The following is a 26,078-nucleotide window of genomic DNA, read 5'->3' on the forward strand; positions in this document are numbered from 1 at the left end:
ACCTTACTAAAAGCCGGTCGAGCTGCCAGGAGGTCAAGGAACATTTTTTTGGAATCTCAAATTTAGAGGGGGCAAAAGTTGGTTCAAATAGAGAGATTTTCCTTCATTTCCAAGTGGGGCCCACTGTTTAACTAAACTTCTAGACTAGACATGTATATGTGGGCAATGCATGGTCAAATAGGGTATGTGTAGTACTATATGTACCATTTACTTGAATATCTGCTATGTTACCTGGTTGCAAATCAGGACTTGTTCTTGTACCTGGATTTGTCTAAGAGTCATGGGACTAAAATCTATCACTGAGCACCTCTGACAAGGCTCTCAGCATCTGACGATGAGGACACAGCTGACAGCACTGACAGGCTCTGTGTGTAGTGTCACTGCCTGACAGGGGATGTGGGTCTTGGGATCAGAGGAGCCCCTGCCACTTGCAGCCATGAGAACTTGGACAAGTTGTATAGTTTTTGAGCCTTACCATTTAGGTCTATAAAATAGAATGATTCTACCTGCTCCTGAGAGCCAGTGTGATAAGCAAGTTAGAATGCATCAAACACAAGTGTATTAATTTCCGAGCTGCTAAAACAAATACCGTAGAATGGGTTGATTTAACAAAAGGAGTTTATAGGCTCACCGTTTCAGAGGTTAGGAAGTTTGCTTCCTCCTGGAGTCAGTATCTTCTGGCAGGCCAGTAATCTTTGGCCATGTGCCCTGGGGGGACTTAGCTTTGCACCCTCATTTTTCTTTTTCTGTGAAATGAGGGCAATAAGACCCAGCTCACAGGGCTTGGGAGTGGCATTCCTCTCTCTAGAACACCTAGCACACTGCCAGGTGTGACTATCAACCTGTTATTTCCTCAGGGTTTAAAGTCCTTGGGCTCCAAAGGAAAGATGCCAGCCCTTCATCCTTGGCTCCAGTCGATGATGAATTCTTGGAGACACCAGACCCCTCAGTGTTTCTGTCCCTAACACAAGATTCATATTTTTTTCTCAACACAAAAGAGCTTTGATCATCAAAACACCATGAATGCAGAGGGTCTGCATTGCAGTGAGTGCAGATGCTTTCCTGCATGCCAACTAGTTTATAAGAATATTTGGAAGATGAGTAAAGTAATGTCTTCCATATGTTGTAGGAAACAAGATGTGGCACCATGCAAGGTAGAGCAGAAAAGCACCCACATGTTGACAAGATAGCAACTGCCCTGGGCCTCAATTACCTCATTTAAAATATGAAAGTAATAAAACCCTGCCTTACAAGGGTTGTCGTGAAGATCCTATGAGGCAATTCATGTGAACGGTCTTTGTACACTGTGAACTGCTCCACAAACGTCATCCGGAATGGGTTGTTAATGCACGTATTTGTTTATTGTTTCAGCGGAGAGTGCAGGATGTCATCAGTCCGATTGTGTTTGAAGCGGCCTACAGCCTTGGCGAGCACGTGACTGGGGAGGAGGAGAGGGAGCTGCCGGCTCTGACCCCGGTGCTCCGCTGGAAGAAGGGACAAAAGATCGCCCAAAAGAATCAGGTCAGAACCTTAAAGCTTTTCACGACCATGTGATCAGACACATTGAGACTATCCTCAAGCAGTTAAAAATTGATAAGCTCTTTGAGGACTGTGTGGCCCCTGAACTTGCCCCCTGGGCTGTTTCCAGAGCTTAGAACAGGAATTGACACATATTAGGTGCTCAGTAAATGTTTGATGGGTGGGGGAGTGAGAAGGAAAAGACATAAGAACCTCAGCTTGAGGACTTGATGCTTGAGTTAAAAATGCCCAATCCAAGCGTCCCTGGAAGCCAGACCACCGAGAATGCAGGTGGAAAGCCCACCCTGCCTGGTCCTCGTCAGACTCCAGGATGTGCTGCGGGGTTGAGCAGCTTTAGAGCCATGTTGGGTGAGCCTGTGCACCGTTTCTGTACAGCAGCACTGGCTTATCTCCACCCTGAGAGTTCAGTGAGATGTGCAGTGCTGAGTTCTCTGCAGGAAATAGGCGAAGAATTCCAGGGCCCAAAATCTGTTTTAAAAATTTTCTTGAAACCCCAAACAGCCACAGATCCAGGACCCTGGAGAAGGTTAGGAAAAACTGTCTTCTACTAACTGAACCCCTACACTAGGGCAAAGCTGTGGAACCACCCACAGGCCCCACTCTTCATGGATCTTCAGACTGCTCTGAGCTTAGGGAAAACTAGCAGGTCAGTGACCCATGCCTTGCAGATTAGAACTGCAAGCTGAACTGCAGAGAAGTTTTTGGAGTTCAAGATGTCCACCCAGGCACCCCCATCTTCTCCCAGCGTCTCTCCCATGTCATCTAGAATCGGGTTTCCTAGTAGCAGGGCCTTGAGACAGGGATTCAGGAGCACATGGTCTAATGAGGAGAAGCTCCTGGGAGAAACCTGCAAGGAAGTACAGTAAGGCAAGGATGTGATCTCAGCTAAAGTCTAGTCCCTGGCCTGATCCATGGCAGACTCTGGAGCATAACTACACCAAGAAGTTATCTTCTCCTTGAGGCAAGGGGGCTGGCATTTGGAATCCTGTATCAGCCAACCATTGGCTGGAAGGGCTGTGGAACCCCTGTGGCACCGGGGCCCTTCAGCTAAGGATAGTGCTCTGGAGAAGGGGCAGCTGTGAGCCATTACAGCAGCTGTAAAGGGCAGCTGGGCAGGGCCAACAGTGCCGACGACACACACACAGCCTATTGGCAATGCTGCCTCTTATGATGCCCGTTTTGACTTAAAACATGGATGGTTTTCAAAACACAAGTGGACCTGAAGGGCGACTGGTAAGCCCTGCTGGTCATTGATACTTGGGGCGGGCGCTGGGAGAGTGAGGTGAGAGGCCCTGAGGACACCAGGTGTCTGTGTGGGCAGGGCAGAGGTGGGGGTTGACCTGAGGGGGAGGTGTGGAGAAGGCAAGGATAAGAGGAGAGAAGGATAAGATGAAGAGGCAGGTCAGGAAGCTGATGACTGAGAAGCGGAAATTGATGTCATCTGACAAGTGGAGAGTAGAGTTCAGACTGGGGCCTCAGTAAATTGTAGTATTATAATCATTCCTACCTAATTAGTCTCCAATTCCTAGTGTTTCTCTGCGTTCTCAGGTTGCATCCTCCTGGCCTCATCAACTCACCTATGTTTTTGTTCGTGGGAGTGGTATGAACTCAGGGTGTGGGAATCATTTCAGGGTCCTCTGTTCTACCTCCTCTGCTCAGCCTCTTGGTAGCCCTGGGCCTATCTTCCACAGCGAACCCCTCTCTTGTACCTATAGATCCATCAGTGGCAGAGATGTGGACATTCTTTAATGACAAGCATCGTAGAACCTATACTGACGCTTCCAGGTTCAAGCAGCGTGATCAAAGCCAGAGATGCACGGAGCAGAGTAGTATTAAAATCCTGTTCTTGGTCCTTTCAAGGCAGTCAGCCTAGTCCAGTTGTTTATGTCTGTGCCTCCCAAGACTCCATTACAATGACTGTCAATGAGTAAATCGGGAACAGGGAGGGAAACACTTTAGGGGAGGGGGCTTCAGCTGACGAGAGTCTAGTAATTTTCTGGAGTGAGGAAAGAAGATGGAAGAGAGTTGGGAGGTGAACCTTGAACTGTATACAGAGGAGGTGGGAATCTGTCTACCCATGGAACCAGAGAGGCTGAGCCACGGCCAGTAGTTACAGAGGCAGGCAAGAGTGAGAAGTGGGGCTGAAAACGGGGAAGGGGATATTGAGTAAAGGTCAGTATGCGGAAGAGTTGACTTCCTACCTCCATCCGCACTCCCACATGCTTCAGGCATGCAGACTTGCAACATTTTATCCTCTAAATTGTTGAATAAACTGCTTGGGATAGTGGGGGGTGGGGGTGGGAGAGCTGGTTTCCCGGGGGAAATCCTTACTTCTTCTGACCTTTGGAGCCTCCATTATAACAGCTAGCTTCCCCTCCTCACATCCACCCAAATCAGCCCTATTACCTTATTCTTAAATATGAATGGAGACTGAGGAAATCCAAGATTGAAGGAAGATGTAATACATGAAAAAGAAAGTCCAAAGTAAACCACCAGAACTTGGAAGGAAACAGATAATTCCAGGAATACAAGAGATTATAAAATTCTTTAAAGAACACCTTAAACTCTATGCAGTACCTCATTATGGGGTATGTACTCGGAAGATCTGAGAGCAGAGACATGAGTGGACACTTGCACACTGGTGTTTATGGAGGCAGTATTCATGATTTGCAATGGGTGGAGGTGGCCTAAAGGGTACACCGAGGAACAGAATGGTGAACTGTGGTGTACACATACAATGGAATATTGAGCAACTGCAAGAAGGAGTGAAGCTGTGAGACACACAACGAGGTGAGTGGTTCTTGTAGATAGCATTTTGAGTAAACTATGCCAGAAACCAAGGCAAACATTATAATTCCTCACCAATATGGACTAACTACAATGTGTAAATTCAGAATTGAATCTTACAGCACAGCCTAACAGGGGAGCAATTATTGGAATGATCTCTAGATTAGAAGCTCATACAGCAGTCAAATCTATTCCTGAATTGTAATGGCTATCTCCAAACTCTGAGATGCTGATCCCTTTGCGTATAACCTGATTGGTCTCTGCAACGTTAGGTATTTGTGTGACACCTGAAACTCAGAGCTAGAGCTTGGCTGATATGAATGTCAGTATTAACACATACAGCAACTGTTAAAAAAAAAAAAAAAAACTGAAAAAGAACCCAGACTTCAATTAAAGATATGAATGAAGCAGATCTGGTTAAGACTAGAGCAAATCAGGCCAAAGGGTAAAGGTTGAAACTGACTATTTTAAAAACTTCAACTTCCATGTGAGACCAAGGGAAGAGATGTTTATTTGGTGCAGGATATATATTTTCTAAACAATATAACTTCTACAGTTTGTTCAAACACTGCAATTACATGGAACTTTGAATAGGAAGTGAGATATGGTAGGCTTGTATAGGTTAGAGTGAAATAGCAACATATCCCAAAGCAATTTGGGCAGAGAATAAAAATATATGCGCAGGGCGCCTGAGGAGCTGGGGGAATATTCAGAAGTGTTGGACATTCTCACCTGGGTTGTTGCTGATGTTCTCACAAACATTGAGGACTGATGGTTTGGTATACCGAGCCCTCTATCTTGGGGCTTGCCCTTATGAAGTTCGTTACTGCAATGGAGAGGCTAAACCTGTTTGGAGACAAAAACTAAATGAAAAATAGGTGGGATGGGGGGGGGGATGATTTGGGTGTTCTTTTTTACTTTTATTTACTTTTACTTTTACTTACTTTTACTTTTATTTTTTATTCTTATTCTGATTCTTTCTGGTGCCTAAGAGTCTCCCCCTGAGGGCCTCTTTGTTGCTCAGATGTGGCCCTGTCTCTCTCTAGCTAAGCCAACTTGGCAGGTGAACTCACTGCCCTCCCCCCTATGTGAGACCCAACTCCCAGGGGTGTAAATCTCCCTGGCAATGCCGGATATGACTCCTGGGGATGAATCGACCTGAGGATGAATCGACCTGGGGATGAATCGACCTGGCACCGTGGGATTAAGAACATCTTCTTGACCAAAAGGGGGATGCAAAATGAAACAAAACAAAGTTTCCATGGCTGAGAGATTCCAAATGGAGTTGAGAGGTCACTCTGGTGGGCATTCTTATGCACTTTATAGATAACCCTTTTTAGGTTTTAGTGCAGTGAAATAGCTAGAAATAAATACCTGAAACTATCAAACTACAACCCAGTAGCCTTGACTCTTGAAGATGATAGTATAACAACATAGCTTACAAGGGATGACAGTGTGAATGCGAAAACCTTGTGGATTGCACTCCTTTTACCCAGTGTATGGATGGATGAGTAGAAAAATGGAGACAAAAACTAAATGAAAAATAGGTGGGATGGGGAGGATGATCTGGGGTTCTTTTTTACTTTTATTTTTTATTCTTATTCTGATTCTTTCTGGTGTAAGGAAAAGGTTCAAAAATAGATTGGGGTGATGAATGCATAACTATATGATGGTACTGTGAACGGTTGATTGTACACCATGGTTGATTGTATGGTATGTGAATATATCTCAATAAAACTGAATTTAATTTAAAAAAAATCCTATGCAGTAAACAAAGGAGATTTAAGAATATATCCCGTCCATTTATAATGGATGGTATTCTATTTTTTTATAAAAGAGAAGAATCAGAGAAGAAGGAAAAGTGTCTTGAAAATTAAAATTATCATTACAGAGGCAAAATTTAGTGGAAGGATTAGAAGATAATGTTAAGAAATCTCCCAGTGAGCAGAATTAAAAGACAAATAGGAAAAGAAAGAAAAGAGAGCTAACAGATTGATCTGCAAGGTTCTACATCTAAATAATAGGAATAACAGAAAAAGTGAACAGAAAAAATGGGGAGGAAATTATAAGATATATAATAGAAGAAAATTTCCCAGAGTTAAAAAGATGCTATTTTTTTCTTTTCTTTTCTTTCTTTCTTTCTTTCTTTTTTTGGTAATTGAAAGGGCCCACCATCTCACAAGCAATATAAACCGAAAAGATCCAAGATGCATCATTTTAAAACATCAGTGCTGTAAAGACTAAAGAAAACTTCTAAATGCTTTTAGGACAGGAAGTGCATGGTAGTGATAATGGGGGATATATGTTAGACCGAGTAGCTATAGATGGTAAGATAAGGAATTCAAAATCCTGAGGGAAAGTGGGTTTGAATCTAGAATTTTATACTTTTCCTAACAGGTATAAGGTGAAAATAAAGTCATTTTTCAGATAAGCAGAACCTAGAAAGTTTACCTCCCTAGTAATCCTTTGACGATTACCTGAGATGTACTCCAACAATAAGGGTGACAAAAACAAGGAAAAAAATGTGGGATATAAAAAATTGTGGAACTAACCCCCAGGGACTAAAAGAAAGAAAAAGAAAATCTCTGGATTACGACTGTGCAGTAGATTTAAAAAGCAATTGATCCGATTTAGAGCAGGGGATCATTGAACTTCAAGAATAATGAAGCCAAGTAATGGGCAAGGCAGGATGAGAAGAAAGTGGCAAATATTCAGGATACAATGAAGATAGAATATATTTCTGCTATAGATAAGAAAAAAGTTAATCAAAAACTCTAGGAAAAATAGCAAAAAGTTCAATGTGTCAGTTCAAATATAAAACAAATTGAAATGTGGGGGACTTTTGAGCAAGTAGAAGAGTATAGAGAAGGTGTATATACTTGACCTTGATACTAGAAACATTCTCCCTTAGGTGTAAATAGTTGAGTATTCCAAGTATTAACTTTGGAGCTGTGGAGAAGAATATTTAATCATGACATTTGTCTTGGCTCTGCTGTGAACAATGATTATGTAGCCATAATAACGTAATAACTATTTATTGGTTTTCTATACAATCAAGCCAAAATCACATCTGTGGTTATAACATAGAAAAGCAGAACTGAAAGAAGTTCCCCAAATGTCTTTGTCTTTTAAACTAGTGAGTCAAGAGATATTGCAAAACTTGGTGAGACAAGAAATAGCTGTTTATTACTTAAAACTGCAGACATAACCAGTAGAGCAACGGTTCTTAAAGTGTGAGCCCAGAACCAGTGGCTTCAGCATCTCTGGGATCTTGTCAGAAATGAAAATTCTTGGACCCCACCCCAGACTCAGAGACTGAATCTGAGACTCACGGTTTGGGACCCAGCAAACTGTTGTTTAACAAGCTGGCCAGGAGATTCAGATGCAGCTGAAGTTTGGGAACCACTGCAAAGAGGAGTTAACATAATTAGGAAGGGAGGGGAGAGGGGGCTGTGATATGAGTGAGATAAATCCTCATCTATCATAGTGGGAATTTGGTAGATAATGTCTAGTTACGACAAGTTAAAAAATAGCAGTAACGGCATGTTTTCCACAGATATGGAAGTAATCATTGAAAGAAACATAAATGGACATAGGTAATAGTGGTTGTCCCTGGAGAGTAGGATTCCATATGAGGAGGTATGCAGCAGGGGGCTATTATTTTTTAACCATACGATTACTTTGATTGAAATTAAAATAGAAGAAAAATATTGTTCTTGATTGGGAAGATTGTCCAGGAGACCAAGAAATATTCTGAGAGAGAGATTTTTGCTTGTTCTCCTTTTCCTGATTATGGGGGGAAAAATGATTTAATGATCTGCCTCCATGTGTCTTCCAGATGTTGGCTCAGTTAGAGGGGAAGAAATATTCTGAGAGCTTGGCTCACTCCAGGAAGCAGAGCTAGCGCAGAGAGCATCTCCTCTCTTTCGTAGGCAGGAATAAACTCATCAGAGTTCTTTAGATCATATTGCCAGCCAACATTAGAGTTCAACTATTTTAAATGCCTTAATCTCTTCTGCTAGAAGGCAACAAGCCCATGTGGTACACAGGATTGTGCAAAGGGGAGATTAAATCATAGTGCTCTTTTCGAGTTGTGGCCTGCCCCCGTGGATGCTCTAATGAAAGTGGAATAGGTGCACAGACGGTGACAGAACCCGGAGACAAGATGGGCTCTGGGGCAGGGTGAGAGAGGATTGATATTCGGGGCGGCCTGGGAGCTCCAATGTTGTAGGATGTACACTTTCACCATTATAGCCTGATGAACATACATTTCGTCTTAGAATTTAAGGAAAGCAGAAACCTTTCTACCTCTCCTTGGAGGATATTTGATATTTTAAAAAACAAACTTTCTTATCCATTAACCAGAAGAGAATTTAAAAGGACTACAAATCCAGGAGCAATTCAGTCAGTTGAGTGCCTATTTCATGTAAGGCCTTGAAGGAAAGATAAATAAAACATTTTTGCTGCCTTTGGTAGACTTACAGACAGTGCAGGAATGACTTCCAGAGCAGAAAGTTAGGTTCATATTAGTGTGTGTGCATCATTTCACTCCAGAGACCACTTCCAGCTGAGGAAATGGAGACATACACATGGAGAAAGAGGAAATTGGCCAGGGCCTTAAGGAGCAAGTAGGATTTGCATGCTCAGGGATGGTGGGGTTTGACAGACTAACAGAGACGTAGGGACTGAGGGATGCTCCTGTCTTCCATTATGTAAGGGAAAGGGGGCCATCCATCAGGGCTGGAGGCACAATCTGAGGCCACATGTAGGCCCTTGTTCACTGGCCGGGGAGTTGGACTGGATTCTGTAGGGAAAAAGAGGCCATTACCTCATCTGAGTGGGGAGAGGTCAGGGGTGTGCTTCAGGGAGATTGGTCTGGCCTGGCCCTGGGGAGGCCCAGTTAGGAGCTCATCGCACTGACCCCAGGATGGTCTTACAGGTGAGCCCTTGGAGGGGCTTCTGGCTGAAAGTTGACTCACCATTAGTGACTCGTTGGTCTCAGCTGTTGAAACCGACTGCAGGTGGAACTGAAAAAAACAACCATGAAAAGCACTGGTGGCCTGTCTGCTGGGAAATAAGCAGCCCTGTCATTGGATGGTCATGTGAGGGCCTTCAGCTTTCTCTCTCAGATGAGTGTACTAGTGGCAATGGCAGAGACCCTGCCTTCAAACCCTGTACACAGAGTCAGAGCTTTGCAAGCTGCAACTACTCAGGCTTCCTCACAGAGACCTGGCAGGGAACAGACTCCCAGATCACCCACTGGGGTGGCAGAATACCATCTCCCACACCCAAAATGCCCATGCCCTACTCCGTTATCCAGGTGGGCCCAACCCAATCACAAGAGCCTTTTAAACCAGAGAACTTTCTCCAGCTGGAGGCAGAAGAACCAAGACAGACGAGGAGATCAGATACATGCAGCAAAAGAGGAAGTCAGAGAGAAGCACAAGAAGGACTCGACCTGCCATTGTTGGTTTTGAAGGTGGAGGGGCAATATGACAATGAATGCAGGTGACCTTAATATGCCGAGAGAGGCACCAGCAGGGAAATGGGATTGAGTTCTGCTGACAACTTGAGTGAACCTGGAAGCAGATTCTCCCCCAGCGCTCCCCAGATAAGAGCTCAGACCTTGAGTTTGGCCATGACATCCAGAGCAAAGAAACCAGCTGGGCCCATCTGGATCTCTAACATACAGAACAATGAGATGATATACTTGTGTTATGTTAAGCAGCTAAATCCATGGTAATTTGTTATGGCAGCAATAGAAAACTAATCAGCCCACACCTCAGTGAACCCCAGGGCTTCTTCCCTGGCTTCTCTCAAGAAGGAGCACAGGCTTAAGAGGAGATCAGGGTCCCCAGCCCAGAGCAGAATGTACTAGCTCAGTGGCACTGGGCAAGTCACTTACCCCTTGGGAGCCCATTTCCTCACCTGTTGCTTGGGGATGATGTTGACTACTCGTCTTCCTCCAGTTGACTGCAGGACTGTATGCAACCAAATGTGAGAAGCACTGAAAAGATGAGGCGACCTTAGGTTCTGCTCTCATCAGCCTCCTCAAGCCTCCGTCTCCTCCTCAAGCTGGCTTCACAGTGTTGTGGTGAAGAAAGAAGGAGTAATCTGTGGAGTGAGTGTAATGGTCTCAGAGGTGGCAGGTTCTCCGCTGTGCTAGTCCCTTTCCTCTGAGGCGTGTTCAGTCTCAGCTGGTCCGTGGCTGCTCTGATTCCTTCAGTGGGAAGCAGTGACACCATCTGAGGTTTCTGGCTAGTTCCTCAGGTGGACCTTTCGGGATTGTTGGGGCCATATGGCCCTTTCTCTTCAGGCCCAGAGATGCTCCTTTGTTTATCCCATAAGAGGAAGATTCAGGGATTATATGGGTTACCCATAGAATCAGAATTCATAAAAGACAGCCATACCACCACAAACCCAAATGACACATCAGATCCTTCTTTTCTCTCCACCTCTACTGCCACCACTCAAGGCCGGGCCACCGTCATTTCTCACGTAGATCAGGTCTCTCCCCGGCATAACCTGCCCCTTCACAGCTGCCCTCTGCCCTTAGAAGTAAATTAAGGTTCTTGCTAAAGCCAACAAGGTCCTGAAGGGTGCTGCCCATGCACCGTGCTCCAGCCACCCTGCTCTTCTTCCAGGTCCTCAAGCATACTAAGCCCCTTTCTGCCTCAGGACCTGTGCATATGCTGATTCCTGTGAGTCTCATGCTTTCCTCATGGTGTCGTTCTTTTGGTCCCAGCCTAAATGGCATTTCCTTAGAGAACCATCTCCGAACTACCCTGGCTTAGCTGTCGATTTGATTCCTTCAGAACACCCACCCCAATTTGTTCTTTTATTATTTTTTTTTTTTTTTTGTCATTAGGGTTTGTGTATTTTATATCATGTAGGAAGTAAATAATGGAGTTACCGTTCAAAAATTATTGACTTCTATTTGTATTCCATTGTGGTTGGAGAATGTGTTTTGCATATATTCAATTTTTTTTTTTTTTTTTAGTTTCTTGAGGCTTGTTTTATGTCCCAGCTTATGGTCCCTTCTGGAGAAAGATCCGTGATCACTAGAGAAAAATGAGTGTCCTGGTGATTTGGGATGTAAGGTACTATATATGTCTGTTAAATTTCTCTATATCTCTTTCTCCTTTCTTTGTGTTTCTGTCGGTAGGGCTCCCTTTAGAATCTGAAGTAGGGCAGGTCTTTCATTGGCAAAGTCTCTCAGCATTTGTTTGTCTGTGAAAAATTTAAGCTCTCCCTCAAATTTGAAGGAGAGTTTTGCTGGATAAAGTATTCTTGGTTGGAAATTTTTCTCTCTCAGAATTTTAAATATGTCATGCCACTGCCTTCTCGCCTCCATGGTGGCCGCTGAGTAGTCACAACTTAGTCTTATATTGTTTCCTTTGTATGTGGTGAATTGCTTTTCTCTTGCTGCTTTCAGAACTTGCTCCTTCTCTTCAGTATTTGAGAATCTGATCAGAATATGTCTTGGAGTGGGTTTATTTGGATTTATTCTATTTGGAGTTCGCTAGGCATTTATGCTTTGTGTATTTATATTGTGTAGAAGGTTTGGGAAGTTTTCCCCAACAATTTCTTTGAATACTCTTTCTAGACCTTTACCCTTCTCTTCCCCTTCTGGGACACCAATGAGTCTTAAGTTTGGATGTTTTATTTTATCTATCGTATCCCTGAGATACATTTCGATTTCTTCAATTTTTTCCTCCATTCTTTCTTTTGTTCTTTCATTTTCTGTTCTGTGGACTTCTAGGACATTGAGACATTGTTCAGCTTCCTCTAGTCTTGTATTGTGAATATCCAGAGTCTTTTTAATTTGGCCAACAGTTTCTTTTATTTCCATAAGATCTTCTATTTTTTTATTTACTCTTGCAATGTCTTCTTTATGCTCTTCTCGGGTCTTCTTTATGTCGCTTAGATCCTGGGCCATGGTCTTCTTGATGTCCTTTAAATCCTTTGCCATGTTTTCATTCCTCGATTGTAGTTCTTTGATTAATTTTGCCAGGTACTGTGTCTCTTTAGATATCTTGATTTGTGTGTTTGGAGTTGGATTCTCCATATCGTCTGGTTTTATCGTATGCATTAAGATTTTCTGTTGTTTTTGGCCTCTTGGCATTTGCTTTGCTTGATAGGGTTCTTTCGAGTTGTAAAAAAAAAATACCAGTCTAATTTTTCAGAAACACAGTTTGATGGCATACACTTTCTCTAACTAACCAGCAGATGGCATCTGTAAGTGACCTATACCCCTCAAGTCAGGTCTCCATCTTGTCCCCGCAGTGTGTGGGGAAATGATTCTTGTGGGGTTCATTTGGAGAACTCAGTTTGGGTGTGTTGCTGGAGCCATCCGCCCTGAATGTGGGGTGTGTGTACGGATGGCCAGGGAGGAAGGACAGTTTTAATGTTCAAATCCCCCAGGTTGCCGGAGATTCAAGGCTGCCGCAAGAGTCTAAGTCTTCATTTCAGTTCAGCCCCAGACCCTCTCTCTCGCTGTCCCACAAACCACCGGACTTGGTATAGTGTCCCTGGGTTCTCCAAGCGGGTCCCCCCTCCCAGCTGCGATTCTCCAGGGCCTCTGCCAAGAGAATGCCATGCTACATCACCAGTGCGTGCCGTCCCTCCAGGGAAGCCCCAGGCCACCGGGCCGTGCAGCTGCGCTTTCAGCCTGATGCAAAGATGGCTGAACAGGGCGTCTCAACACCCCCCTCCTTGCACAGTTCCTCCTTCCCATCTCCGGGACAATTGGTGGGGCTCTGGGCTGTGGGCACGGCCCCAGGCAGGAGTTTATCCAGCCTTCCGGGGAGCCAGCTGTGAGCCGCAGGGTTCCGGCTCTCCCCTCCGTTCCCCTGGCCCCGAGGGTATCTGCAGCGGGCTGTCTTCCAGGCCAGACACCGATAGGCCGGCCCAGCCCCCTCTTGCTGTGTTTTACTGCATGGTTCCCATTGTCACAACTGCAGCCACTCCTGGGTTTTTCCCTTTTTTTTGTTTTTTTAAAAAAGAGCCCATCGGTCTCCATATGCCAAACCCTGGCTTCCCCAGACCGCCGCGCAGCTGCAGGTCTTCCAGCCAGCTTATTCACTCGTTTCAGAATGCAGACTCCCAGTTTCACCAAGTATATGGCCCCTCTGGAACTAGGAGACCTCGTCCAGCTGGCGCATTGCTGTAACCGGTATTCTGGGTCACTTTCTGGTTTTTATTTAGTGTTTTTCACGGAGGTGTTTTTTCGCCCTGTCTCATCTAGCCGCCATCTTAGTTTCTCCCAATTTGTTATTATTTTGTCTAATTTCTGTTCTGTGTACCTCACTAGGATGGAAGCCCTGTGAGGGCCAGGACCTAGTTTGTCTTACTAGCTGTGGATCCCCAATGCCTAGCACAGTGCCTGGCCCAGAGCCGATGCTCAGCAAGTGCATCCCAGAAAGAACCTTCTGAAAGAACACAGGGCTAGGTCATCCTGAAAAGGCTGGACATCATATCAGAGTGTCTTCACCAGCCGAGTCAGTGAAGCTGTATAATTAAAGGAAATGTGCTAATCATACCTCCGGGAATTCCTGGTGGGCAGGAGAGCGTGGTGTGTGACTTGGCTGCACCATGGTACATTTGTGTATGAGAAAAACAAGATGGAGGAAGTACTGCTGGTGAAAGAAAAGGCCCCGACTATGTTGGGAATACTTACTCTTTTATCTCTCAAGGGAAAAGTTAGTCTCATATTAATCTTCAACCTGGGTGAAGTTATAAAATTTGGGCCTCCATTGTGCTGGGAATTGTCACATCAGTCCACCCCACCCCTAGACCCTTCAGTTCCTGGGTGTGTAAGAACCCAGCTCCACATCTGTGAAAACCCACTGTTTATACAGCCTGAACATTAGCTACTACTTTCCCAGCTGAGGAGTTCTGGTTAAAAACGCTATTATTTACAACTACAAGGTTTATTTTTATTGTCATATATAAATGTCTCTGCAGAAGGAATGGAAGGCTGAGGAGTTGGGAGGATGGAGGGGGAGAGAGAGCAGAGTAGCTCAGATATTAGAACCAGGCAGGGTTTGGAGAACCTCTAGCCTGGGGGATTCCAGATGTGCACCTGGATTCAAGGGGTGGTTTGGTTCAGCTGAAGGGGAGAAGGTGTGTGAGAGGAAGAGGTTCCCCACTTCCACCTCTGTTTCAACTAGTTCAATCCATTTTTTTTTCACCTTTTAAATTCAATTTTATTGAGATATATTCACAAACCATACAATCATACACAATGTATAATCAGTTGTTCACAGTATCATCATCACATAGTTTTGCATTTATCCCCACAGTTTTTGAACATTTTCGTTACCACACACAAAAAAGTATAAGAATAAAAATTAAAGTAAAAAAGAACACCCAAAACATCCCATACCCCCCACCCCTCCCTATTATTCATTTGCTTTTCATCCTCATACACTGGATAAAGGGAGTGGGAGCCACAAGGTTTTCACAATCCCACAGTCACACAGTGTAAGCTATATAGTTATACAGTCGTCTTTAAGAATAAAGGGTACTGGGTTGCAGTTCAAGTTAATGCATTTTTTTTTCTTTTTAATTTTTATTGGGATTGTTCAGATACCATACAATTATCCAAAGATCCAAAGTGTACAATCACTTGCCCCTGGGTACCCTCATACAGCTGTGCATCCATCACCACACTTAATTTTTGTTCAATTTTTAGAACCTTTTCATTACTCTAGACAAGAAATAAAGTGAAAGATGAAAAAAGAAAAAAAAGAAAAGGAAACTCAAATCCTCCCCATCCCTAACCAACCCCCCTCAATTGTTGACTCATAGTGTTGGTGTAGTACATTTGTTACTGTTTATGAAAAAAATGTTGAAATACTACTAACTGTAGTATATAGTTTGCTATGGGTATACATTTCTTCCCTGTATGCCCCTCTATTAACTTCTAATTGTATTGTCATACATTTGTTCTGGTTCATGGAAGCGATTTCTAGTATTTGTATAGTTGATCATGGACATTGCCCACCACAGGATTCAGTTTTATACATTCCCATCTTTTGACCTCCACCTTTCCTTCTGGTGACATATATGACTCTGAGCTTCCCCTTTCCACCTCATTCACACACCATTCAGCACTGTAAGTTATTCTCACATCTTGCTACCGACATGTCTGTTCATTTCCAAACATTTAAGTTCATCCTAGTTGAACATCCTGCTCATAGTAAGCAACCGCTCCCCATTCTTAAGCCTCATCCTATATCTTGGTACCTTATATTTCATGTCTATGAGTTTACATACTATAATTAGTTCCTATCAGTGAGACCCTGCAATAATTGTCCTTATGTGTTTGGCTTATTTCACTCAGAATATTGCCCTCGAGTTTTGTCATCAACCCATTTTTTTTAATGTGGTTTTGTTCACTCACCATACATTCCATCCTAAGTAAATAATCGGTGGTTCTCTATATGGCCATATATTTATGTGTTCACCACCTTCACCAGTATCTATATAAGGGCATCTACATTTCTCCCACAAAGCAGGAGGGAGAGTCAAAGAAGGTAGGGAGGTCAAAGAAAGAGGAAAAAAAAAAATGACAGGAAGCAGCAACAGGAAAAATAACCTTAAATCAAAGTAGAGTAAGGAATCAGACAATACCACCAATGTCAAGTGTCTAACATGCCTCCTCTATCCCCCCCTCTTATCTGCATTCACCTTGGTATATCACCTTTGTTACATTAAAGGAAGCATAATACAATGATTCTATTAGTTACAGTCTCTAGTTTATGCTGATTGCATCCCTCCCCCGATGCCTCCCGATTTTTAACACCTTGCAAGGTTGACACTTGCTTGTTCTCGCTCGTAAAAGAACATATTTGTACATTTTATCACAATTGTTGAACACTCTAGATTTCACCAAGTTACACAGTCCCAGTCTTTATCTTTCCTCCTTTCTTATGGTGTCCCACATGCTCCCAACCCTCCTCTCTCAACCATATTCATAGTTATCTTTGTTCAGTGTACTCACGTTGTGCTACCGTCCCCCAAAATTGTGTTCCAAACCATGCACTCCTGTCTTCTATCACCCTGTAGTGCTCCCTTTAGTATTTCCTTTAGGGTGGGTGTCTTGTTCACAAAGTCTCTCATTGTCTGTTTGTCAGAAAATATTTTGAGCTCTCCCTCATATTTGAAGGACAGCTTTGCTGGATATAGGATTCTTGGTTGGAGGTTTTTCTCTTTCAGTATCTTAAATATATCACACCACTTCCTTCTTGCCTCCATCGTTTCTACTGAGAGATCCGCACATAGTCTTATTAAGCTTCCTTTGTGTGTAATGGATTGCTTTTCTCTTGCTGCTTTCAGGATTCTCTCTTTGTCTTTGACATTTAATAATCTGATTATTAAGTGTCTTGGCGTAGGTCTATTCAGATCTCTTCTGTTTGGAGTACACTGTGCTTCTTGAATCTGTAATTTTATGTCTTTCATAAGAGATGGGAAATTTTCATTAATTATTTCCTCTATTATTGCTTCTGCCCCTTTTCCCTTCTCTTCTCCTTCTGGGACACCAATGATACATACATTCTTGTACTTTGTTTCATCCTTAAGTTCCCAGAGACGTTGCTCATATTTTTTCATTCTTTTCTCCATCTGCTCCTTTGCATGTACGCTTTCAGGTGTTTTGTTCTCCAGTTCCTGAGTGTTTTCTTCTGCCTCTTGAGATCTGCTGTTGCATGATTCCATTGTGTCTTTCATCACTTGTGTTGTGCCTTTCATTTCCATAGATTCTACTAGTTGTTTTTTTGAACTTTCAATTTCTGCCTTATGTATGCCCAGTGTTTTCTTTACAGCCTCTACCTCTTTTGCAATATCTTCTCTAAACTTTTTGAATTGATTTAGCATTTAAATTCCTGTATCTCAGTTGAAGTGTACGTTTGTTCCTTTGACTGGGCCATGACTTTGTTTTTCTTAGTGTAGGTTGTAATTTTCTGTTGTCTAGGCATGGTTTCCTTGGTTATCCAAATCAAGTTTTCCCAGACCAGAATAGGCTGGGGTCCCAGAAGGAAGAAATATTCAGTATCTGGATTCCCTGAGGGTGTGTCTTAGAAAATTGCTCCACCCTGTGATGCCTCAGGTCACTGTGCTTTTCTGCCCAGCATGTGATGCCTCTTAGCCTATAATTCTTGACTGGTGTGAGGAGGTATGGCTGTGTTCCCCCAGGCTCTGGGGTCTGGTTCTGAATGGAAAGGGCCCCACCCATTTCCTCTTAGAGAAGATAGACCCCCTAGGGGGAGGTCATTAGCATTTCAGTGGTCTCACTCTCTGCTTGTGCTGTCTCCACCCTTCTCTGAGTCACAGCCCTGGAAACTGAAAATGACTGGGGCTTTCTCCACTGAGCCAAAAAAGAAATAGATAGTCCCCTTCAGACCCAGTCCAAGGCAACACTCCGGCTCTCCAAGATCAGTCATCACCCAAAGCCTCTGTCTGTTTTTTGGGGCTGCGTACCTGTAGTGAGCAGTTCACACTCGCTACTTAAAACCCCAGTTGGAGCTCAGCTGAGCTATATTTGCTTGCTGGGAGAGAGATTCTCTCTGGCACCACGAGGCTTTGCAGCTCGGGCTATGGGGGAGGGGGTCTCGCGACTTGGATCCAAAGGTTTTACTTACAGATTTTATGCTGTGATCTTGGGCATTCCTCCCAATTCAGGTTGGTGTATGATGAGTGGATGGTCCGTTTGTCCCCTGCGGTTATTCTGGATTATTTACTAGGTGTTTCTGGTTTTTTTTAGTTGTTTCAGGGGGACTACTTAGCTTCCACGCCTCTCTATGCCGCCATCTTGCCCAAGCTCCAATGATCAATGATCTCAATCCATTTTTATATTCCTTGGCATCAGCTTCTGCGTAGTACTGCTTCAGAAAAGGCACCACTGTGAAGCACATACGAAACTCTTCTAGTTTCAAGTACATGTGAGAAAAATAAGTAGTTTTAACTTCTCACTGACCAGAGGAGGAGAAGTCTGGTTCCATCTGTTGTTTTTCTAAGGCTTCCACTCCAGGGTTACCACCGAGGGCAGAGGAGAGTAGCCTCCTACCTATCAGAGGGTGAGGTGTGTCCTGCTTCTTCATTGTTATGGCTTTGTAATTTATGGAAAGTTTGTTCTAATCCTCTGAAATATTTTTTCTTTTAGAGAAAAATAATAGCTTTTCTGCAAATCTTCAGTCTGGTAGTTTTGCCTTTGTATTTTCCTGCCTTATTTAAAACCTCACCTGTCATTGTGTGTGTGTGTGTGTGTGTGAGAGAGAGAGAGAGACTGAGTGAGGGAACATGCCTGGTGGGCACTGTCTAGGGAAAAAGCCCCTCTCTTTGTTGTCTTCTAAGACAATTTAGGAGATCAAATGGTGGGGCCTTATTTAGGCAATGTCCTTGCTGGTCAGTGGGGAGAAATCTTGCCGGTGCAGGGAAGTGCTTCCAGTGGCTCTTCTCCAGTTTAGGGTCCACGTTTCTCATTCCCCGATGCTTGCCTACATCTGGCACAGCAGCTTTTCGAAATGCAACTAGCATATTTTTTCCTTCTCTTTGACAGCACCAGCCCTTTTAGATGGACCTGTGGATTCTATTTTCTGCCTCTTCTTATAGCCAATAAGCAACAACTTTAAAAAAAGAAAAAGAAAAAGAAAGAAAAGAAAAGTAACTTAAAGCACAAGAGATTCTAGGATGGAAGTCAATGGGGAGAATTTCCAATCCTGGGAGACAGTAGCCCCTGGGATAGAATTTGCAGCTGATACTAGAAGTTGGGTGTTGTAGAGGGACATGAAATGCAGTCTATAGAAGGCCGGCCAGACCCAGGCAGACCTGGAAAGGGCCCTGGGCCAGGACCTGGCTGAGCAACCTCAGCCTCCCCTTCTGTTCGTCACGGGAGCTGAATGTGATCATCCAAATGATGCTGCAGGTGGAGGTGACAGTGCTACCAACTGCAGAACCCTGGAGTAAACCAAGGGATGTCTGAAGAACTCTTCACTGCCAGTTTTTGCAGGAAGCAAAATTGGGGCGATGTTTGTGTTTAGAGGGAGACCAGTGGGGCTTCTTTTCTCCATCAGTTCAGAATCTGAAAAGACAATTTTTTTTTAATAATTCAGTTTATTGAGATATATTCACATATCATAGTCATACAAAGCATACAATCAATTGTTCATAGTACCACCATACCACCATATAGTTGTGTGTCCATCACCAAAATTAATTTTTCAACATTTTCATTACCACACACACAAAAGTAATAAGAATAAAAATAAAAGTGAAAAAGAACAATTAAAGTAAAAAGGAACAGTGGGTGCCTTTTTTTTTTTTTTTTCCACCCTCGTTTTTCTGCTCATCCATCCATACAATGGACAAAGGGGGGTGTGGTCCACATGGCTTTCCCAATCACATTGTCACCCCTCATAAGCTACATTTTTATACAACCGTCTTCAAGATTCAAGGGTTCTGGGTTGTAGTTTGATAGTTTCAGGTATTTACTGCTAGCTATTCCTATTCATTAGAACCTAAAAAGGGTTGTCTATATCGTGCGTATGTGTGTCCACCTGAGTGACCTCTCGGCTCCTTTTGGAATCTCTCTGCCACTGAAGCTTACTTCATTTCATGAAAAGACAATTTTTAAAGACCCTGGAATGGAAGGCTTTGCTCTGCTTTAATTTCAAGAAGTATTTGTCTTTCATTTATTCTTGTGGGGGTGATGTTATTTAGAAGCAAGTATGTCTGTATGACCTGATTTTTAAGTACCTGATGATGTGCCTTTTTCTTCCTTGTCAGGGGGGTCATTTGGGCACACAGCAGAATAGAGCTGAGAACCCTACCCTAAGCTCCCATAATGTGCTAGATTCTGGGAGAAAAAGAGCCCAGTAAAATGAAACTGAGAGAGAGAAACCTCTTACACTCAGGTTGTGGCATTTGTGCAAACATTTTGAACATGGTCCGAGGTGTTGAGGGTTGCAGACATGACTTACACAAGCCGGGGGCCTCCGGAAGCTTCCGCGGGCTGATGGGAGGAAACCAGAACAGCAGCGTTGCTTCCGTCCACCAGGCAGAACACCACACCATCCAGCAGGGGCCCTGGGCGAAGTCATATTGCACGCTGAGAAGTGTCTCACTCATTTAGCTTAAAAAATAGCTTTCTCGTTTGGTCCCTTGGGGTGGGTTATTTGAAAAGCATTTATTCCCACCAATCCAATTGTCCTGTTTTTTCAGGCCTCAACAGAGGACTTGGTTGCCTGGTCAACCCTATAAACAGTGTCTAATCCATGTAAACAATTGTGGGTTTTTGTTTTTCAAGCAAATATCACCAAGTCCAAGAAACTAACCATCATCTGAACATGACAGCTGAATGTGCTAAGAATCCTTCTATTCTGAGTTAGACCAGAAAAGGACATTTTTCCAGGGTGGCTTTGGTGGGAGACATGGACACCCAAGGCCTGAGCATCCTGGATGTTGTCCTTTCTGAGGTCAGCCCCAACCAGACGATGAACCATCCTCATGTGACCCCAAGGTTGCCCTGGCCTTAGTGGCCATAGCCTTAGAAAAGCCCGCCAGCCCCACCTTTGTGCTGTGTCTCACAGCGAAATGCAACTTGAGATGGGTTATCTGACTTTTTTTTCTGGCTAGGAGGGAATGCAGAAACTAGTAACCAAATATTTCTAGAACAGAGGTTGGCAAATTGCAGCCCATGGGTCAACTTCAGCCTGCCACCTATTTTTGGAAAATAGAATATTATCAGAACACAGCTACACTTATTCCTCCAGGTATCATCTATGGCTGCTCTAGCATCTCAATGGCAGAGCTGAGTAGTTGGAGACCATATGGCACATAGGTCCAAACTATTTAGTATGTGACCCTTTGCAGAAAAGGTTTGCTGACCCTTTTCTAAAAGAAGTAGAATAAGGATTTTCAAAAGAAAACTGTATGTATTCCAAGGAAACCTGAGGTGAGGATCAGGGCGAGGAAGGAGCCAGCTTGCAAGTGCAGTCGTGAAGCCAGGGGTCCATGGGTGTTCAGCTCTCAGCACTCTGAAGCCTGAGGAACAAAGCAGCTGTCTCCTGAGAATGGTTTGACTCCCCTTGCACCAGGAAGGAATAAGATATGATGGCTTCTTAGATCTGTTTCCATTTTCCAGAAAAGCTTCTTCCAGGCAAATAAATTGCCAGGGTTTTTGCCATCCGGCAGGTAGGGGCTGGAGGGAGGTGGTGGTGGGGGTTTGGTTTGACTGATTTCGGAGCCCAGCTTCTGCTTGCCCGGAGGACTTGGGGGATGCGGGGAAAGCAAGTAGAAGAGGTTCTCCCAGGCCCAGGTTGGAGCTGTTGTTACCTGGGAGGAAAATCAGGAGTTTGGCCCACAGGCTTCAGGAAGAATCTGTACTCCCCTTGTACCTTGAATAGGAGAAGTTTTGCTTGCTGCTAGAAACTCTTTTGTGGTTGTCTTATCCTGCCCCAGAGAGGTGCTCTTCAGTTCTTTAGGAAACAAAATGGCCCTTTGCCCAGAGAGACTAATCCAGTCCAGAACACTGGAGCTCTGAGTGTCAGCTACAGCCTGCCCCATGCTTGACTCAGGTCTTTGATTCTTGGTGTCTTGCTGCTTGTCCATAAAGCAACTGCATTCCCTGCTTGGGGGAGGGCTTTGCCCAAGTGAATGCTTTGCCAGGGGTTGGAATGTGCAGCCCACTTTTTTTTTTTAATTTTTTTTCCAGCAGTTTTATTGAGATATATTCACATATCAAACAGTCCATCCAAAGTATACAATCAGTGGCTCACAGTATCATCACATAGTTATGTATTCATCACCACAATCAATTTTAGAACATTCTCTTTACTCAAAACAAAACAAAAAAAAAAAACAAAAAAATACAGCACAACACAAAACAGAAACATCCCATTTCCCTTATCCCCATTTTTGTTCACAGTGTAGCCCACGTTAGAGACGGCCATCAGGTTGATGGGCTGTTCCACAAATCTATTGCTGCATAACAAACCGAGCTTAAAATAACAATCATTTATTCTGTTCATGAACTTGTGGCATGGGCAAGACTTGGTGGAAACAGCTCATCTCTCCCCTCAGCTGGGGCAGCTCGATGGGGGCCTGAGGATCCCCTTTCAGAGTGGCTCGCTCACATGCCGGCATTTCGAGGCTGGCTCTCAGTTTCTCTTCATGGGAGCCTCTCCGTCAGAAGCTGCCTCACCACATGGTGGCTGAATTCCACGAGCAAATATCCCAAGCAAACCAGGAGGAAGCTGTGTTGCTCTAAATGACCTAGCCTTGGAAGCCCCGTAGTCTCATGTCCGCCTTAGCTACCAGTCCACCCAGATTCAAGAGGAGGAACACAGACCCCACCTCTCCATGGCAGGAGTGTCAAAGTCTCACTGTAAGGAGTGTAACGGGAGACACTGTTGCATCCATTTTTGGAAAATACAGATTGCTACACAGAGGTGAATTCACATTGACCCTTTACCTTCGTTGTCTTCTTATTTTAACATAAATTAGGAAGCTTCATGGTGTTCATTTATGCACTAAAGTTGTCTCTCATGTTTGCTGGTATAAGTTGTGATGCACAATGCCTAAAACAAAAGAAGTAGAATAGCTGCAAACTCCCCACCCTTGGCTAAATGCTAATACGGATTAGCAAGACAGTCACTGATACTGTTATTTTCATTTTACAAATGAAGAAACCATCCTGGAGAGAGGAAAAGTTGATTTTCTTAATGTAACCCGATTAAACTAGGTTTGGATTTTTAATTTCCTAACTTCTACTCTAGTGCTTGATCTTTTCACACTAGTATGTGCTTAATTTTAGCTGGTCAGTGTAAGCACTCACTGTGTGTGCTCACATGTATATGTGTATATGTATATGTATACTCATATATATATGTATACATGTGTGTGTATGCAAGACTCAATGCTTGCCTTTGTTGGATGGAAATTCAGGAGCACTGGAGGACTTAATAGCACCTGGATAATCCAGCTTCAGTCACAGGAAATAGAGAACAGTAAGACCAAGGAAAACCAGCTTTTATAAAGCTACCAGTCCCTCTCCAGGAGGCTTTGCACTTATGTGTAGCTGGGGGACAGGTGCTTTGTTGGGGAGCTACAGCTCTGGCCCTGCTGGGCAGTGTGCTAGCATTGGCCCAAAGCTGGAGTTGCCACCCCTGGGCTGCCCATTTCAGTGGTCACCCCATGTCTCAGAGCACTATGTGGTCTTTCAGTGTTAACTGAGCAGCTACTATGTGCCAAGCTCTCCGGGCAAGCATGGAGATGAACAAGACCCATACTGTCCCTGCTCTCATGGAGCATAATTTTACCATAATGATTAGAAAATCATTAGACATGTAATAAAAAATTTATTAATTACAATGGAGATGAGTAGTAGAAGAAAAAAATACGTGGAATGATAAGACCTATAACAGGGGCCTGAGCTTGTTGAAGGTCTTTCTTTGATTGTTGAAGGATAAGAACACAGGAACCAGGAACTAGGGGAAACGGGGGTGGGACAATTTGAGGATCAGCTCATGTGAAAGCCCTGAGGTGGGGGTTGGTAAGGCTAGAGCAAGCCTGGCCACAGGAGAGATGAGGAGGACAGGGCCAACCCGATTTAGGTCGCATCCTCCTCTTTGGCTTTCTCCTGCTCCCCACCCCCACCCTTCCATCCCACCTTTAAAGTCCGGAAGTCAGACTGTCTCACTTGCTTATGACATAGGAAAGGCTATGACACATGTGAGGAAGAAACTGTAACCCTGGGGCAGATTTGGAAAGTGGAGAGAAGGGACTCTTCTTTAAGAAAAAAATTAAGGTATAAATGCAAAGTTAGATGCAAGGCTTGGATGGGGCTGTGTCAATGAGGCGTCCTCAAGCTTAAGTTTCCTTGGCTTCATGGTCAAGCCACCTTTGGTGCTGTTTACCTCATCTATAAAGCTCATAAAGCCTTCCTTGCAACTCAACCTGAGACATTCGTGCAGTCCTTATACCACTTCCTCCTGTTTTCACCATGGTCATAGTGTTTTAATGTCCTTAGCTGTTCAAGCAAATACCATAAAATAGGTCAGGTTAAACAATGAGAATTTATTCACCCAAGGTTTTAAGGTCAGGAAAAAGTCCAAATCAAGGCATAATCAAGACAATGCTTTCTCCCTGAAGACTGTGGCACTCTGGGGCTGGCTGCCACCAATCCGTGGTCCTTAGCTTGTCACATGCAAGGCACTTGGCGGCATCGCCTCGTCTCTCCTTTCTTTTCCGGGTTCTGCTGATGTTCAGCTTCTGGCTGCTCCCTCTGGCTTGCTCTCTCTCTCTCTGTCTCAATTTTATTCACTTATAAGATCTCCAGTAATAGGATTAAGACCCATCCTGATTGAGGTGGGCCACACCTTAATGGAGGTAACCTTGTCCGAAGGTCCTACTTACAAATGGGTTCATACCCTCAGGCATGGACTAAGTTTAAGAACGTGTTTTTTCCTGGGTACATACAACTTCAAACCATCACGTATTGAACTGAAAATTTGGCTCTATCCTTGCCCCTTATAGTATCCAAAAGAAAATGTGAATTTCCTCTTTTTGCCCAAGACTTCCATGAGCTTTTTCCCCCACAATCAAGGAAGGGAATATTGATGGAGACACTTTATTCTTTTGGAAAGGTGGCACAGGAATATGAATTTCCATAGGCAAAATTACTCTGGTTCGGTCTGGACTGTTTGTTGGCCAGCACGTTTACTGGAATCCATGTGGTGCTCCCAGGAGCCTCCTGGAATTATCCTATGGGTGGGGAAGTCACCTGGAACTCTATTCAGTGTGGAGGAAAAGATCACTAACATGAGCAATGACAATAAAGAAGTTTAATAGTGAATAAATAATTTTTAAATGACCAAGAAAACTGGCTCTTCTCTCCAAATCCCACTGGAATGATCAAAGCTGTCTAAAAAGAGCAGAGCCTCTGCCAGTCTGGAACATAGGGCCGTCCACAGACCAGAAACGTCAAAGAGGCTGGGTCCGGGCCGTGTGAAGAAATGACATGTCCTCCACGTACCATCGAGAGAAGAAAGCTTTACCCCTCACAAAATGCCTCTCACCATTTCCAGGCAGATCTCATATCACAGCTATGCCCAAGCTCAGACACGCCCCGTGGCCTCTCGAAATATATCGGGTTTTGGCACACGGAGCCTCAGACTCAGATGCTGGGTGGGGCTTTGGCTGTGGAGCTGGGTCTTGGTGAGAGAAAGGGCTCTGTGTCCCTGTAAACTGCTGCTGCCCCACCTCGACACGGGAGAGAATCCTCCAGCGTTGTTGGCTACCCCTCAGCTTAATGCCCTGCTTGCCTTCTGCTTTTCTCTATGGGACTAAAAATTAGAATATAGTCCGATCGCTTAGGCAGACCCCATCACATACATATATTTTCCCGCTCCCCAAGAGAACAAATAGAAGGCAGTGATCAGCCTATAATCTATGAATTCTGTACTCAACTGGATTATTGTTCATTCACATCTGAGAGCATCTTAAAAGACATGCTCAGAGAAGCCGAGACTGAAAAGACACGTACCATGTACCCCCCACAAAAAAGCTACTTGATAAAGCACTTCAGTGGACTAAGGAATGAATCAAAATAGAAAATGCACTCAGGACATCTAGACCGCCGTTGCTTTGTGTTTCCTTGGAGCCTTAAGAAGGCTTCCTCCACCTCTTCTAGGAACAGGGCTTGGCGGCACAGGGGAAGAATTTCCTTGCTTACAGGGGAACATTTCCTCCCT

The 26,078-nt window shown here is 44.0% G+C and overlaps 1 protein-coding gene across 1 annotated transcript in view; it reads left to right on the forward strand.

Annotated features, from left to right (window-relative positions):
- ITGA9 (integrin subunit alpha 9) overlaps nucleotides 1-26,078 on the forward strand; it is a 398,613-nt gene that overhangs the window by 176,750 nt on the left and 195,785 nt on the right. The window contains exon 16 of the mRNA XM_037847329.1: nucleotides 1,372-1,521. Within this exon, the coding sequence (XP_037703257.1) occupies nucleotides 1,372-1,521 (150 nt within the window). The remainder of the gene's footprint in view (nucleotides 1-1,371; nucleotides 1,522-26,078) is intronic.

The sequence above is a fragment of the Choloepus didactylus genome, chromosome 1 (assembly GCF_015220235.1).
Source record: "Choloepus didactylus isolate mChoDid1 chromosome 1, mChoDid1.pri, whole genome shotgun sequence".
Taxonomy (NCBI): domain Eukaryota; kingdom Metazoa; phylum Chordata; class Mammalia; order Pilosa; family Megalonychidae; genus Choloepus; species Choloepus didactylus.